Source organism: Chiloscyllium plagiosum, chromosome 31 (assembly GCF_004010195.1).
Source record: "Chiloscyllium plagiosum isolate BGI_BamShark_2017 chromosome 31, ASM401019v2, whole genome shotgun sequence".
Lineage (NCBI taxonomy): Eukaryota > Metazoa > Chordata > Chondrichthyes > Orectolobiformes > Hemiscylliidae > Chiloscyllium > Chiloscyllium plagiosum.
In genome coordinates, this window is record NC_057740.1 from 16,460,730 (window position 1) to 16,479,295 (window position 18,566).

The window sequence follows — 18,566 nt, forward strand, 5'->3', positions numbered from 1 at the left end:
ATTACAGGAGGGTACAGATGGATTGATCAGATGGGTAGATCACTGGCAGATGGAATTTAAACTTGATAAGTGTGAGGTGATGCACTTTGTAAGAAATATCAGGGCAAGGGAATACTTGTTGAATTGCAGGGTACTAGAAAGCTCTGAGAACAGAAGGATCTGAGAGTGCTTGACCACAGATCTCTGAATATTGCACAACAGTTTAATAGAATGGTTAGAAGGCAAATGGGGCACTTTATCATTTGTGCCAAAGCTTATAAAAGGAAGGAGGTTATGTTGGAGATATACAGGACTTTGGTTAGGCCACAGCTGGAGTACTGTGCACAGTTCTGTTCACTGCGCTATAGGAATGATGTGATTTCACAGGATGGGGTGCAGAGGATATTTATCAAGATGTTGCCTGGGATGGAACATTTTAGTTATGAAGAGAGACTGGATAAGCTCAGGTTGTTATTGGAAAGGGAATGCTGAGATGGGACCTGATTGTGATGTATAAGTTTATGGAGACATGGACAGGTTGGATAGAAAATAGCAGCTCCCCTTATTTGAAGGTTCATTAACAAGAGGACATAATTTTAAGCTGAAAGGCAGGACGTTTGAAGATTTGTGGGAAAATTGTTTCACCCAGATGATGGTGGGAACCTGGAATGCACTGTCGAGGAAGGTATTAGAGGCAGGAAACATTCATCTTTAAAGGTGCTTGGATGAGCACTTGAAATGTCATGACATTCAAGGTTATGAGCCAAGTACTGGAAAGTGGAACTAGTATAGATTTGGAGTAGTTTTTCTTTTGTTGGTGAATACTTGATGGACTGAAGAGCCTCTTCTGTACAGTATGATTCTATCGAAAGTGAGAAATTATGGAGCTCTGAAATGCAGAACAATTTGGGTATCCTACTGCATGCATCACAAAAGGTTTGTATGTAGGGACAGTAACCATTTAGGAAAGCTGAGAAATTTTTGTCATTTATTGCAAGGGAAATAGATTATAAGTGTAGGAAGGTTATGTTTCAGTTATTGCTCACCTTACTGAAGGAAAGATGTAAGTTTGATGTCAATTCATAGCAGGTTTACCTGACTACCTGAAATGGACACTTTGCTTAGAAGAAGGATTAGACTGTCACTGCTTGTATTGCTGGAGTTTAGATGAGTAAGAGATGCCTTGATTGAAACATTTGATGTCCTGAGGAGTATTAACAGGCTTGACTTGGAGAAAATATTTCATTTTATGGGAGAATCTAGAACTCGGGGTCACTTTCAAATAAGAGGCTGCTCATTTAAAATAAAAATGAAATAAAATTCTTTTCCTTCAGCATTATAAGACTTTGGAACTCTCGTCCCTGAAAGCTGGTGAAGTAGAGTCTTTGAATATTTTCAAGACCGGGATATATTCTTGGTAAGCGAGAGGATGAGAAATTATCAGGGATGGTGAGAGTGTGGATTTGAAATTTTGATCAGATCAGCAATGATCTCATTAAATGGCAGAGCAGACTTAAGAGGGTGGGTAGTCTGCTCCAGATCCTCCTCCCTATTATTTCCCAATGTTCTATTCCAGTGCTGTCAGCTTCAGTCCAACACTACACTGGTTTAAATAATGATGGCATTTTAATTGACATTTTCTGTTACAAAATGGAACAGTAACAATTAAACTTCATTCACTGTACAAGAATGGGTGACATTAGTGACAAACCTCATGTTTTATTGAATGTTGAGATCTTGCTGCTTTTTTTTGGATGAACTCCAAAAGCTGAGTATTAAGTTCTTATAGTTTGACACTTGGATCTCTGGACTCTTAAGTTCTGCAAGTTCTGAAACTTAAAAGAAAATACCTAATTCAACCCTGGTGTTTCAGTTCATATTGTTTCCTTTGAAGTTCTCCATTGAAATGTAAAGTCAGAATGACCACATGTTTGTACATGATGTTTCTGTTTCTGCTATCAGCCTATTCCTGGCAGCTTACCTAAGTTTAGAATGTTGTTCTGCAACCATTATCTCCAGGATTCTCATTTCACCTCACCAATTTTCTTATTGCTTTTTTCAGTCCTAATTTTCCAGCTTTTGTACAACAAGAATATTTTTAATTGTGATTTGCTACTCTTCCAAAGGCAATAACACTAACTGGGTATGGTTACATGGACCTTCCAGCAATTCACAGTCACGCTTACTATTCGTGAATTTAAGATGTTCAATCTCAGCAGTCACTGTTTGCTTTATAAACCAAATCTTGTCGTTATCTGATGTGGTACACTGCACTTTACAACATCGTTGAATGATGATCAGCAGCAACTCTGATTTTACTTTCCCTTCTGTAATCCAAAGGGAAATCCAAGCTGCTAGCCCAGCTGAGGTCTGTTGACTTAATATAAACTTGGAATTACGACCAAGACTTCTGTTCTGTAAGCCTTAATCAACTGAGACAGTAGAAAGAAAATGATAACACGAGTGACATTGTAAAGTGTATATCATCATCTGAACTCAGTGTTAGCAAATCGCAAAAGCAAATTTCCTTTACTGATTGATTCACCCATTCTGGTATTAGTGAAAATGGATTTCATGCCACACAACCAGGAGAACTGCTTCAACTGGCTTCTATAAACTACTAATTGAATTGAACTGTCAAGAGAAGCTTATTTGCGAAAGGGAATGTGTTGACGGTCTGTGAAAGGGAGGAGCATTTCTTGTTGACCAACACACTTCCTCTTTGATTGCAGCTGGCTATGGGGAAAATGATGGAGCAAGGACCCGTTCTAATTATCACCTTCCAGGCTCAGCTTGTCATGGTCATCAAGAACCACAATGGAGATGTGGTAGAGGGTGATCCGGTATGTAAACTCAAGTCCCTGAAATGACACAAATGCTAGCATAACAAAAATATCTCAAGAGTTTTTATAAAAATTAAAAGTGAACTTGGTTGGTTGAAGTGAAGCAATTTCCAATTTAGTTTGTGAAAAGCAACTGATTCAATAAAGTGTTAGTGTTTGCTTTCAGTGTAAGTTGAAGTACCAGGGAACGTTTAAAAATTAAATTATTAGAAATACAAGTTGTGGACTACATTGTCAGAAAAACACGCTTAAAGTCTTAAAATAATTTGATCTTGTTCCTGCAGAGAGGAGGGATTGAGGGCTGCAGTGAGCAGCCAGAGTGGTGATGTTGAATTTTCTTGGTGATTGGGCATTTTTGGTCTTGAAAATTCCTCTTTTTTTTGTTCTGAGGTGGTTCAGATTATAAACTGCACAGATAGTGAGGATTGGATTAGAGTTGACTGAGATTCTCAACCCTTCAACTTTCACTACGCCACTTTCCTTGTAGGCTTGAACATGAAGAGTGGCTATGTAACTAAAATTCAGGGAGAGTATCCTGATCCTAATACAAGAGGTGAAACACACATGACTTTTCTTTAACTATAGAAGACCCATCAGAGTCTGAAACATTAAAGCCCAATACCCCTCCCCCCAGCTTCAGAAATTTTGTTGAAGGGACTGCTGGAGAGTAATGAGGAACAGAAGATTGTTTCCTTTTTGTGATTATGCCAATGTAGATCAAGTTACTGCCCTTTGTGCTGTATGACTGCCAGATCAAGGGGTGGCACAGTGGCTAGCACTGCTGCCTCACAGCAACAGGGACCCGGGTTCAATTCCAGCCTTGGGTAACTGTGTCAAATTTGTACATTCTTCTCGTGTTTGCATGGGTTTCCTCCTGCAGTCCAAAGATGTGCAGGTTAGATGGATTGGCCGTGCTAAATTGCCCATAGCTTTCAGAGATGTACAGGCTTGGTGGGTTAGTCATGGGGAATGCAAGGTTACAGGGGTATGGTAGAGGGGTGGGTCTGGGTGGGATGCTGTTCGGCGGGTCAGTGTGGACTTGATAGGCCAAATGGCCTGTTTCTACACTATAAGGATATTATGATTTAGTGTCGTCCATTTCAAAGATCTATCCAAGTTAGTATCATGCCGAAATCTCTTTTCCCAGGAATCTGCAAATTAGTTAGCGTCAAATATGTCCAGTTTTCTTTTAAAATTTCTAATTCCATCATCCTTTCAGATTATGGGTTCCAAATCAAATATATGAGGAGAAAGGGCTAATGCCCGAAACGTCGATTCTCCTGTTCCCTAGATGCTGCCTGACCTGCTGCGCTTTTCCAGCAACACATTTCCATCCCAAATCAAATATAACCAATTTAGTGTTTCCACATTCACAATTATTTCAAAATCTGTGATCTTTGGATTACCAACCCTGCCAGAGGAATTAGTTTTTCCTACTTAATCTATCAAAACCCCATAAATGTACAGCTGTTTACATTGCAGCATAGCAGAATTCCACTAAGCCAACAGAGTGTGTTGTTCCTCCTATGTAGCGATTCAGTCAGTCAGAATCTCCTTTGTCATGCTTCATAATTTTGAATACCTTGATTTGGCTTTCTCTTAATTAATATAAAATAAAGAACTGTGGATGCTGGAAATCTGAAATAATGCTGGAGAAGCTCAGCAGGTGTGGCATCATCTGTGGAGAGAAAGCAGAGTCACCGTTTAGATCCAGGTCAGTCCAGGTTCTCCAATTTCCCCATATAACTGAACACACTCAATCTTTTGATGTTGACACTCTTCCTAAAGTGTCAAACCAAGAATGTGCCCTTCAGTCTGTTTTGTGAGCTCCCAAGGACAAAGACAGATTGAGAGTCAGAGAGATGTACAGCATGGAAACAGACCCTTCGGTCCAATTCGTCCATGCCGACCAGATATCCCAACCCAATCTCGTCCCACCTGCCAGCATCCGGCCCATATCCCTCCAAACCCTTCCTATTCATATACCTATCCAGATGCCTTTTAAATGTTGCAATTTTACCAGCCTCCACCACTTCCTGTGGCAGCCCATTCCACACACATACCGCCCTCTGCATGAAAAGGTTGCCCCTTAGGTCTTTTTTATACCTTTCTCCTCTCACCCTAAACCTATGCCGTCCAGTTCTGGACTCCCCCCACCTCAGGGAAAAGACCGTGTCTATCTATGCCCCTCATGATATTATAAACCTCTATGAGGTCATCCCTCAGCCTTCAACACTGCAGGGAAAACAGCCCTAGCATGTCCAACCTCTCCCTATAGCTCAAATCTGCCAACATTCTTGTAAATCTTTTCTGAACCCTTTCAAGTTTCACAACATCCTTCCGATAGGAAGGAGACCAGAATTGCATGCAATATTCCAACAGTGGCTTATCCTGTACAGCCGCAACATGATCTTCCAACTCCTGTACTCAGTACTCTGACCAGTAAAGGAAAGCATACCATACGCTGCCTTCACTGTCCTATCTACCTGCGACTCTACTTTCAAGGAGCTATGAACCTGCACACCAAGGTCTCCTTTGTTCAGCAACACTCCCCAGGACCTTAGCATTTAGTGTATAGATCCTGTTAAGATTTGCTTTCCCAAATTGCAGTGCCTCACATTTATCTAAATTAAACTCCATCTGCCACTTCTCAGCCCATTGGCCCATCTGATCAAGATCCCATTGTACTCTGAGGTAACCTCCTTCGCTGTCCACTACACCTCCAATTTTGGTGTAATCTGCAAACTTACTAACTATACCTCCTATGTTCACATCCAAATCTTTCATATAAATGACGAAAGGTAATGGACCCAGCACCAATCCTTGTGGCACTCCACTGGTCACAGGCCTGCCGACTGAAAAACATCCCTCCTCCACTACCCTCTGTCTTCTACCTTTGAGCCAATTCTGTATCCAAATGGCGCGTTCTCCCTGTATTCTGTGAGATTTAACCTTGCTAACCAGTCTTCTACGAGTGACCTTGTTGATCACTTCTAATGCTCTGCACTCAGCAATCATCTGTTACTTCAAAAACGCAATCAAGTTTTGAGACATGATTTCCCATGCTCAAAGCCATGTTGACTGTCCCTAATCAGTCCTTGCCTTTCCAAATACATGTACATCATGTACTTCAGGACTCCCTCCAACAACTTACCCACCACTGACGTCAGGCTCACCAGTCTATAGTTCCCTGGCATGTCCTTACCACCTTTCTTAAACAGTGACACCACCTCCAGGCGTCCGGCACCTCACCTGTGACTATCAATGATACAAATATCTCGGCAAGGGGCCTTGCAATCACTTCCCTAGCTTCCCACAGAGCATTAGGGTATACCTGATCAGGTCCTGGGGATTTGCCCACTTTTAAGCATTTCAAGACATCCAGCACTTCCTCCTCTGTAATATGGACATTTATCAAGATGTCACCATCTATTTCCCTACATTCTATATCTTCCATGTCCTTTTCCACAGTAAATACTGATGCAAAATACTCATTTAGTATCTCCCCCATTTTCTGCGGCTCCACACAAAGGCCGCCTTGCTGATCTTTGAGGGGCCATATTCTCTCCCTAGTTACCCTTTTGTCCTTGATGTATTTGTAAAATCCCTTTGGATTATCCTTAATTCTATTTGCCAAAGCTATCTCATGTCCCCTTTTTGCCCTCCTGATTTCCCTCTTAAGTATACTCCTACTGCCTTTATACTCTTCTAAGGATTCACTCGATCTATCCTGTCTGTACCTGACATATGCTTTCTTTTTTTTTCTTCTCCAAACCCTCAATTTCTCCAGTCATCCAGCATTCCATACACCTAACAGCCTTTCCATTCACCCTAACAGGATTATACTTTTTCTGGATTCTCGTTATCTCATTTCTGAAGGCTTCCCATTTTCCAGCCGTCCCTTTACCTGCGAACAGCTGCCCCCAATCAGCTTCTGAGAGTTCTTGCCTAAAACCATCAAAATTGGCCTTCCTCCAATTTAGAACTTTAACTTTTAGATCTGGTCTATCCTTTTCCATCACTATTTTAAAACTAATAGAATTATGGTTGCTGGCCCCAATGTGCTCCTCCACTGACACCTCAGTCACCTGCCCTGCCTTATTTCCCAAGAGAATTTTGCACATTCGCTAGTAGATTCATCCACGTACTGAATCAGAAAGTTTTCCTGTCCACACTTAACAAATCCCTCTCCATCTGAACCCTATGGCAGTCCCAGTCGATGTTTAGAAAGCTAAAATCCCCTACCATAACCACCCTGTTATTTTTACAGATAACTGAAATCTCCTTACAAATTTGTTTCTCAATTTCTCGCTGACTATTGGGAGGTCTGTAATACAATCTCAATAAGGTGATCATCCCTTTCCTATTTCTTAGTTCCACCCAAATAACCTCCCTGGATGTATTTCCGGGAAGATCCTCCCTCAGTACAGCTGTAATGCTATCCGTTATAAAAAATGCCACTCACCACCTCTGTTGCCTCCCTTTCTGTCCTTCCTGTAGCATTTGTATCATAGAATATTAAGCTGCCAGTGCTGTCCATCCCATAGCCACGTTTTGGTAATTGCTGTGATATCCCAGTCCCATGTTCCTAACAATGCCCTGAGTTCATCTGCCTTCCCTGTTAGGCCTCTTGCATTGAAATAAATGTAGCTTAATTTATCAGTCCTAACTTGTTCTCTGCTTTGTCCCTGCCTGCCCTGACTGTTTGATTTGCTTTTCTCAACTGTACCAGTCTCAGATCGATCGCTTTCCTCCCTATCTCCCTGGGAACCCCCCCACCTTACTAATTTATATCCTCCTGAGCAGCTGTAGCTGCCAGTATATTAGTTCCCTTCCACTTCAGGTGCAATCCAACCTTCTTGTACAAGTCACTTCCACCCCAGAAGAGGTTCGAATGATCCAAAAATGTGAATCCTTCTCCCATACACCAGCTCCTCAGCCATGCATTCATCTGATCTATTTTCCTATTCCTTCCCTCACTAGCTCGTAGCACCGGGAGTAATCCATATATTACTATTCTCGAGGGCTTCCTTTTTAAATTCCTTCCTAACTCTCTCTAATCTCCCTTCAGAATCTCAACCTTTTCCCTTCCTATGTCGTTGGTTCCAATGTATATAATGACCTCCTGCTGGACTCTCTTCCCTCCTTGAGAACATTCTGCAGCCTTTCTGAGATGTCCTTGATCCTGGCACCAGGGAGGCAACACACCATTTTGTTGCTGGCCACAGAAAAATCTGTCTGTGCCTCTGACTAGAGGTCCCCCTAACAGAATCGATTTCTTGGAACCCGATGTAGCCCTCATTGCATTAGAGTCTTAATACCAGAAATTTGGCTGTTCATGCTACATTCCACTGAGAATTTATCACCCCCTATGTTTTCCAAAGCAGCATATTTGTTTGTAATGGGGATAGCCACAGAAGACTCCTACACTACCTGCCTACTTCTCTTATCTTTCCTAGATTAACCCATCTGTGTTACTGAAACTGCTGCTTTTCTCCCTTTCTATAACTGCCATCCATCACACTCCCAGCTCTTATAAATTCCTCATTGTCTCTAACTGTCAGTCCAACTGATCCATTCGATCTGTTAGAATTCTCAACCAACAGCATTTGTTGCAGATATAATCCTCAGTAACACATACACTCTCCCTAAACTCCCACATCCGACAAGAAGAGCATATCACTCTACTAAGGGCCATTTTTGCTTCTTGCAATCTGCAGACTAGAAAGTAGCACCATCTTATTCCTAAACAAAGCACTGCTCCAGGCTAACTTGATGTGATTAAACTTAAAAATAAAAGCCATAAGTAACATATAATCAACAAAGAACCCACTCTACTCTCTTATGCAGACTTACAGCAGGGCCTCAAGACCACACTTAAAACTATTCACTTATCTGTTTCTGTGCAGTGACCTCTTCCCAAGATCAGTTGTGAATTTCACTGTTAATTTTCCCAGATGCACTCCGATGGCCCGCAATACATGAATTCAACAGCAAAGGCAGTAACTGTGCAGGTTCACTGCTCTGTCAGTTAGCAGTGTGGGTGATTTTCTCTCTCTCTGTCCTGCACAGACCATGTGCTGCCTTTGTCTGTTCCTCTCCCTTTTAAAAGTGCCATTGTTTTGATTTTTTTTTCCTCTGAGGTTCCAAAACAATGCAACAGCATATAGAACAGTAATTGCTGCTCCTGGAATTCAAGGAAATCACCTCCAACACCTAAAATACTTCAATAAAGGAGCTGCCTGTTTTTGCCAGAAGTTTTTCCCGTCCTCCATCTTGGATTACCCAGAATGTAAGGTCTTGTAAGGTCACTACTGTATTAGTTACTCCAACTTACCTACTGGTAAGAAGATTTGTAGTATGCTGAATCAGTTTAACAAATGAAATTAGTTTCACTTGGTTTCATTCAATCCACCTTAGAAACAGAAGAGACAGGCATGAACTACTTAAATTGCAATTTCCAGTAATAATGTCCAGTTTTAGCATTACACAGGAAATATACATGTATTGTCCTTGCAGCTTAAATCATTCGTGTATAAGCAGGCGATTGTTTATATTCACAAAACATAACGAAATAGCTTACTATAAATACCAAAGTTCCCAGCTATAATGTCATTAATTCTTCCCATTTATGTTGAGTAAAAACAGCTGTTTTCTCACTAGTTTGCACATAAAATGTAACAAATTCAAGAATAAACAAGAATAATAACATCTCATTAATCATTAATTGCATACTGTGTGCTTACATCCTAATTCTCTCAATAGTATGGGCGGTGGGGGGGGGTGTGTTGCAGGTGTTGTGTTTTGGGGTTGGGAGTTGCATTTTGTGCTGATTACTGTTGAAATAAAGCTGCAGCTCATTGCAACTTTCAACAAATGAGCAAAAGATTGCTACATAGAATAAACATTCCTGGATTAACATCCAGGAATTGTGCCAACTACATAATAGCCTAATTGTAGTTGTATGAACATACTTATTGCATCAAAGAATTGGATTTACGTATGCCTGCATTATTTTGTTAAAATTCCAGGTTTCTATTCACAAGGCATGTGGCAATCTTTCAATCTGCAAAGATTAGATTAAAATTGCAGTCTAGGCATGGGAGAAATTACCACTGGGTATGTACACCCAACACACGCTCTGAATTGCTGACTTCCATGAAAAGGAAGTGAGTTGATCACAGCAAGTCAGATCTCTGGCTTATCATATGGGTGGCTAATTAGCTTTAAAGTCTTAAGTGAACCTGAAAAACATAAAAATTGAAAGGGCCAGCACAGCGATAGCAAGGTTTTGCATCTCTTACTTTTTAAAAAAAAAGTGAAATTATTTTTATGTAAAATTATCTATGATGTGAGTTGTATATTAGTGTATTTCCTACTATTTTTTCTAATAGAAATTTAAGTGGATATGTTTATACTGGAAATACATGTATAAACTTATCGTGCTATGGATAAACTCTCCGTGCAATAGAGCCACTGTAGCATTATCAATGGTGGAAATGGTGTATTGCAATGTGACAGGTTTGGTTGAAATTTGTAGGAATTTGTTGCAGTATTAAAAATAGGAAAGAATATTTTTAAGTTTTATCAGGTCTTTATGTAAACTTTGTGCAGTGGATACTTTAAAATAGTGATTGAATTTTATCTGTAGTCCTTGACCTAATTAATCCATCCACATCAAATGCTGATCCTATTTTACCAGGAGACTTTCCATTCTCAACACCATGGGAGATTGATTAGTACTACTTATGGTACTTAATATGGTAGTTCTTCTACTGCAAAATAAGCTTTACATTTTAATGTCTCATTTTGTTACGACTATTTATCAACTCCTACGTACATTAAAAGAATTTATTGACATTATACTCAGTTTATTTTGAATTGACTCTTGCTTTCGCTATGGTAACAACTACATTATAAATGTCAACATAGAGGAAAGGGTAGCAAGTTTGCATTTGTATTATGGTATATGGAGATAACTTTTTCAATCTGAGTGCATTTCTCATTGTGTTAATCCTGGTAGTTCAGATTTCAGGGCAATGAACATACAGCATAGAAATAGGTCCTTTGGCCCAATCAGTCCATGTTCCACCGAAGCATCCTCCCATCTATCCTTGTCTAAATCTGTCATTGTAATCCTCTATTTTCTCTTCCTTTTAAATGCTGGTCTCACTTGTCCATAAATGAATCTGTATTGTTCACTTCAACCACTCCATGGTAGCCCGTTTCACATTCTCACTACCCTGTGGGCAAAGAAGGGTTTTTTTCAGTTTCTGTTTGGTGACTGTTATGTTGACAGCCTCTAACTTAATTTTCCACTTGTGTGGAACAGCATTCTTATTTATTTGACCAAAACTTTCCATAACTTCTAAGGTTCTATTGGGTCTAATATAGAAAAGAGACACAACCAATTAATATTCCCCTGATGTATAAATCACCAATTTCTAGGATTATGTTTGTGAAAGTCCACTGCACCCCCTTCATTGTCACTATATCCCAAAACTGCACACAGTATTACTAAGTGTAGTTTAATGAAGGTTTGATGCAGGTTTGCCATAATTTCCCTAATTTTGAGTTCCATACCTCTAGAAATTGTCTGATGCTTGTTTTGCATTTTTATTCCAAGGGCTTCCAAACCTGGGATGCAGAGTTTGATAATGAGCATATTTGTACTCTCAGATGCCTTAGTTTCGCTAGTCCTGGCTAGACTTGTACCTTTCAAATAATAAATGATCTCATGATTCAGAATACTACCTCAGGCATACCCAGCAATTTGGTGTGGTTTGCACATTTTGGAAATTCAGTTTTTGATTCCAAGATCCAAATCATTAAAGTAAATTACAAATAGTATTAGTCTCAGCACAAATCCTCATGAGACACTAATGCTCTGAATAAATGCCAGTACTCTTAACATTTGTTTGTCTTGAAGCTAGCTAACAATCTATCCTTCTACATCTCCCTTAACTCCGCATTCTCTTACTTTATTCATAGAGTCATAGTAATATACAGCACGGAAACAGACCCCGACTTGTCCGTGCCAACCATATACCCCAAATGAATCTAGTCCCATTTGTCAGCATTTGACCCATACCCCTCTTAAACCCTTCCTATTCAGATGTCTTTTCAGTGTTGTAGTTGTATCAGCCTCCACTACTACTTCTGGCAGCTCATTCCGTACACCTACCATCCTCTGCGTGAAAAAGTTGCTCCTTAAGTTCTTTTTAAATCTTTTCCCTCTCAGCTTATCTGTGCCATCTAGTTTTGGACTTCTACACCCTGGGGAAAAGACCTTGCCTATTTACCCTAACCATGCCCCTCATGATTTTATAAACCCCTATAAAGTCATCCCTTAGCCTCCAACGCTCCAGTGAAAATAGCCCCAGTCTATTCAGCCTTTCCCTATAGATCGAATGCTCCAACCCTGGCAACATCCTTGTAAATCTTTTCTGAATCCTCTCAAGTTTCACAACACCCTTTGTATAGCAGGAAGACCAGAATTGCACGCACTATTTCAAAAGTGGCCTAACCAGCGTCCCGTAAAGCTGCAACATGACCTCCCAATATCTATATTCAATGCACTGACCAATAAAGGCAAGCATACCAAATGCAGCCTTCACTATCTTGTCTACCTGCGACTCCACTCTCAAAGAACAATGAACTCCAAAGTCTCTATGATCAGCAAAATTCCCCAGGACTTTACCATGAAGAGTGTAAGTCCTGCCCTGATTTGCTTTTCTAAATAAGAACATTAGTGCATTAAGAAGCGCTTATTGGATGCCTTTTGAGAGCCCAGATAAATCCTGTCTGCTGCATAACCATTGTATTCTCATTGTCATCTCGGAATTAAATAACAATGGTCAAATAAGGTCTTCCCCTTTGCGATCCATACTAACAGTTCATTGCTGTATTTCAGTTTCCAGATATTTTTCTATTCTCCTTTTGTAGAGATTCTGTTATTTTTCCTAGCACTGACATTAAACTGGCTGCTGTATAATTTTCTTTATATTTCTTTATTATCCTTATTGAAGACAGGAATTACATGAGCTATATGTCAGTCTTGTAATACATTAACAAATAATTAAATATAAGTAGTAAAGCTGCTCCCATCTCTAGCCTAGAATCTGTTAAAATATCTGAATGCAATCCATCAGGGATGTTATCTTTTTTGAGTTTTAATAGTTTATTCTGTACATCCTTTTATTTTAACTGCTTAACGTTTTTGCTACTTTCATCATTCAATGTGTAACAGTTATATTTCCAGTTTGTAAATACTGAAGCAAAATAATTATTTAATATTCCTGCTTTGCCTCATTCTCTGATACCCTCTGTTAATATCCCTTAATGGTCTTGCACCCATCTCAACTTCCTCTTACTAACTGACATATCTGTTTTTTAAAAAAATTCTTGGCCTTGCTAATTTTTTCTACTTTGCTGTTAATCTCTTCCTAGTCTCACTTATTATGCACACCTTTGCTAACTAGTTTCTGAATGTACACCCTTTTCTCAACTCTCAATTGCTCCTTTGACTTTATTCCTCCTTGACACCTGAAGTATTCAGTTGATGCTTCCAGTTGTAGATATTTTCTCTCCGGCATCATTTTAAATGTTTCCCGTTGTTATTCAACAGTATTGTTGAATATTTTATTTTTCTGAGTTCTTTCCGTCATTATCTTAAAGAAATTATCTTACAATCTGATCACAATTGCCTCCCTGGTTCCCTATTTCCTTCTGTGTTCCTCTGGTTCATTCCATGTTTCTAGATATAATTACGAAAGACCTGCTGTTCTATTCAGGAATGGAATCTTTTAGGATGCAGCAGACATTGCATTTTACCAAGTTATTAAGTTGAAGTTCTGTGTAAATTGCCTGTCACTTAATGTTCCAATGTTTAGTTGGTGTAAATAAGCACATTGAGGTCAGTGTGTGACTAGAGTCAGAAGAAATGACTTTGCTTTGATGTTTAAATAAAATTGCTTTACATCTGCAACAAGATACTAAAAGATGGTAAATTCTACATTTGTAACTTTTTACTTTATTTAAGTGTGGGATAAAAGTGTTTTCCATTACATGAGCAATCTCACTTTGTCACACTTGATTTAGGCTAATTATATATATTTAACCAAATGTCTTGAATCATTTGCAATGACCAGAAAAAAAAAGTACTTGGATCTACAAGTTCTCAACTAAAACAAGGCCAGGTGAATATCAACTTAGAGGGGAGTTGATAATACGTTGTGGTATTTTTGCTAGATTATTAATCCAGAGACCCAGGTAATGTACTGGGGTCCTGGGTTTGAATCCTGCCAAGGCAGATGGTAAATTCAATAAATACCTGGAATTAGGAGTCTAATGATTGTGAAACGATTGTTAATTGTCAGAAAAGTCCATCTGGTTGACTAACGTCCTTCAGGGAAGGAAACTGCCATCCTTCCCTTTTCTGGCCTACACATGACCCTAGACCCACAGCAATGTAGTTGACACACAACTGCCCTCTGAGCAATTAGGGATGAGATAGATAATAAATGCTGACCTGACCAGTGCAGCCCACATCCTATGAATGAATAAAAACAATCTTTTTAAAAAAACTCATCCAGTATTTATGTAACATTAGTTAAGCTTTGTAGTTTAAAGAGAGACAGCTTCACTTTAACATCAGATTAATATATTATCCATTAAATAGTTTACTACTTACGTCTTACTAAAAAAGTCTGTTTCACTTAACATAAAAAGTGCATGCACACAATTCTGTGGAACCATTGGTTTTGCATTGTATATTGAAAAGGGCAGGCTTGTGGCAACTTATGTTTTTGCTGACATGATTATTTGAAAGATTTTGACAAGTTCTTAGAACTTGAATTTGAATAAAGTAATTACAAGAGCATCATTGTCAACACCTTGTATTCAGGATGATGTTAATCGGTGACTGCTAGATTAGTGAAAAATTGAAACCTGTTATCTTCTGTTGAATTAAGTTAAATAAATAAATCAAATTCGTAAATTCCGAAAATATATAGCGAGCATTTTTGGAAAGAGAGACTGAGTTGCTGAGGACCTTTCTGAACTTGCATTATTAGCCTAAAACATCACCTCTAATTCTGTGTCCACAGATCCAGCAATTCCTGTTTTATTTCTGATTTCATACATCTGCATTATCTTGCCTTTGAATTAAGTTTTAAAACTCCAGTACTTCAAACCTCAAATGTGGTTAAATGCGCGTGTAATTAGTTATAATTAGTTAGCCTCTAGGGAACACAGTCCTGTATTAATTTAAATGTTTGTTAAAATTTATAAATGTATTTAATAATGGGCTGCTTCAAAGCATTTTTTCTGGAAGCTTGTGATATTACAGTAGTTGGAAAGATGGGTAGTTTGATCTGATTTACATTACATTGCTCTGTCAACTTTTCATATTAAATTAGCCTTCCCTTTAAAGTGGGCATTATTGATGGGCTCACTTTAAGGCCTCATACAAGGTTCTGTTTGTTTGTGTTTCACTCAGGCCACAATAGATTAGCAAGTTGCATAAGAGCTTTAATGATAATTGCTGGAATGCTTTTGCATCAAACATAGCATATTTTATATTTTTGTCTCTCTTCCTTCTCCCAACCTTGCCCCCATTCTCTTTTGTGTCCCTCCCAGGATAAGGTATTGAGGATGCTTTACGTGTGGGCTCTTTGTAGAGATCAAGATGAGCTTAACCCATATGCTGCATGGAGGCTCTTGGATATTTCTGCATCAAGCTCAGAACAGATCCTGTAAGGGAAAGGGCTTGTGCGTCAGGATTTCTGCACTGTTCCATCATGAAATGCCTCTACGTTTCTGCTGAAATGTGGCCACGCCATTTTGTCAATACAACATGTTTCAGCCAGTAGAGCCTTAAGACTCAAAGTTGCTGCTGTGTCACATGAAGACTGAGAAGGTTTTGGTGCCCAGGTCCGTGGGTGACGGTGGCAGTAAAGCATGCTTGCTATCTTGTAAATAATTTGTATTAAATAAAAAGTAGAACTTTTTTTCTAACAGTATGATATTTGGTTCTGTGTTTTCCCTCTCTTTTACAATTTTCTTTGTTGTTCTGCATTCCCAGTCATTGTATTTATAATATTTAATGCTAAATTCCCAACAGGATAATAGTGTAAGTATCAATTTGTTGCAATGAAAATTGACTGGAAACAAAGTTATGGTCTGACCAACTGACAACCTGATCTTCAATTCTGGGAAAGATAGGATATGTTTGTAGTTATTGGGAGCTTGATAATTGCAACTGTAAGGCATAGTTCCAGAGTTTCCTCACAGGAAATGTCAGCTGCTTTCAGGTTAACACAGCCTGTTCACTGATACGCTTATATACAATTCTTGCTTTGATTGAAATGGATTTCTTCTACAAGAAGAATTTTGCAGAATCCAAGTTTGGGCAAACAAGTGGCATGGAATAATAAGTCGAGAGTGTGGTGCTGGAAAAGCACGGCCAGTTAGGCAGCATCCGAGGAGCAGGAGAATCAACGTTTCGGGCATAAGCCCTTCATCAGGAATCTTTGTAGAGAGAGGAGAACTTCTTCAAGGTAGGCATCCTTGGAAGAGGCTTCGCAGTACGGTTGAAATCAACTAGGAGGAAGTGAGGATTGCAGATGCTGGAGGTCAGAGTCAAGAGTTGGTGCTGGAGAAGCACAGCAGGTCAGGCAGCATCCAAGGAGCAAGAGAATCGAAGTTTCAGGTACTCTTGACTCTGACCTCCAGCATCTGCGGTCCTCACTTTCTTCTGGCATGTAATAATAACCAAGATCTGTCCAACTCCTCTGATCTTTGACATCATCATTGCTGAGCACCCAATGTCAAAATCCAAGGGCTCAAAAGCAGCAGAGGCTCAGTTGAACCAGCTAAATGAATTCAGTGGCTGCAAACGATCAGCAGCATCTCTTTTTGTGCTGTGGTTCACTTCCTGAATCTCTTCACTATCTACATTTCCAGTGTGGGGTAGGGTAACCTGGATATTCGTAGCCACAATACCAGTGACACTTGGTGTGCTATCCAAGACACAGCAATTTTCTTCAAGCATCCTGATTCAGGAATCATTGTCCACCTTCAACACTGCCATGACACTGAGCCTGTTACATATCAACAGAATGGTCTACTACAAATAATAAAGTTTATGCTGTCCTTCCCATTAATTTGGTGGTCTTTGCTATAATATAATAGAATAATCATTCCTGTAATGATTCTTAATTTCCACCAAACACATTCTGTCTTTGACCCATGAGACAGCCAGTGCCCTTTCCAGTGCCATAATAGCTTATTTGATCAATGCAACCTGCCTTGTACACATCATTCTAGACACCACTTTATTAATGTTCTGTACAACTAGAAACATACAATACAGAAGAGGCCCATTGATCTATAGAGCCTGCACTGATAAAACCACTCTAAAGCTACATAAGCCCTACCTTCTAGCATTTGTCATGACATTCAAGGCTGTAGGCAAAGTGCTCATCTAAGTAAGTTTTAAAGGTTGTGAGGTTTCTTGCCACAACTACCCTTCCAGGTAGTGCATCCCAGATTTCCGTCAGCCTCTGGGTGAAAATATCTTCAAACACATCTGCTCTCACTTTAAAGGTGAATGGTACAGATTATGTCCCCTTGTTATTGACCCTTCAATTAAGGGGAACAGCAAATTTCTAGTCAACCTATTCATGCCCCTAATAATCTTATGATCCTTCCTCAGCCTTTTCTGCTGTAAAGAAAACTACCTGAGCTTTTCCAGCCTCTTCATAAAGAAACTGCAATGTCCTAGCCAATATCCTGGTATATATCCTCTGCTTTAAAGGGGATGCAATCACAATCTTCCTAAAGTGGGGTGACCAGACCAGCAATGCATACAGTATTCCAGCTGTGGCTGAATCAAAGTTTTGTACAATTTCAGCATAACCTCCCTGCTCTCAGAATCTACGTCACATCTGATAAAGGCAAGTGTCCCTTTTGACTACCCTATTAACCAGTCCTACTGCCTCCAGAGGTCTGTGGTCAAGCACCTTAAAATCCCTCTGCTTCTCTGAGCTTCCTAATGTCCTGCCATTTGGTGAATACTGCTTTGGTTACTTTCTCCGAAGTGTTGCACCTCACTTTTTTTTTAGTTTTTATTAGATTCCCTACAGTGTGGAAACAGGCCCTTCGGCCCAACCAGTCCACACCGACCCCTCCAAAGAGTAACCCACCCAGATCCATTTATCTGCCACTGAACTGACCAGTCTGTCTATATTCACCTTAATGTAGGAATGGAAAAGTGTGGCACTGGAAAAGCACAGAAGGTCACACACCATCTACAAAGCAGGAATGTAAGCCCTTCATCAGAATATGTGTGTGTGTTGGGGGGGGGGTGGTGGTGGTGGGGGTGGTTCTAAGGGAACTGGGAACTGTCCTAAATGTCATTTTTCCTTCTCACTCCACCCTCTCCTTTGACCTATCATCATCACTCCCACCTGCATCTACCTATCACCTTCCCAGCTACCTTACCCCCACCCTCCTATTTATCTCCCAGCTCCCTTTCTGCCCCACCCCACATTCCTGATGAAGGGTTTATGCCCAAAATGTTGATTCTCCTGCTCCTCTGATGCTGCTTGACTTACTGTGCTTTTCCCGTCCTCACTTTCCTGTAACGTAAGACCTCCTTACTCCACAAACCTAGTCATCATTCCCCCTCCCCAGCTCCCCCACACATGCGCACACGGTTATAGATATCACCAGCCTCCATTT

At 39.9% G+C, this 18,566-nt stretch overlaps 1 protein-coding gene across 1 annotated transcript in view; it reads left to right on the forward strand.

Moving 5' to 3' along the window:
• Window positions 1–15,844, forward strand: part of timm44 (translocase of inner mitochondrial membrane 44 homolog (yeast)) — an 86,200-nt gene extending 70,356 nt beyond the window's left edge. Inside the window, exons 12-13 of the mRNA XM_043721044.1 lie at window positions 2,712–2,822; window positions 15,462–15,844. Of these exons, the coding sequence (XP_043576979.1) occupies window positions 2,712–2,822; window positions 15,462–15,581 (231 nt within the window). The 3' untranslated portion in view covers window positions 15,582–15,844. The remainder of the gene's footprint in view (window positions 1–2,711; window positions 2,823–15,461) is intronic.
• The last annotated feature ends 2,722 nt before the right edge of the window (window positions 15,845–18,566 follow it).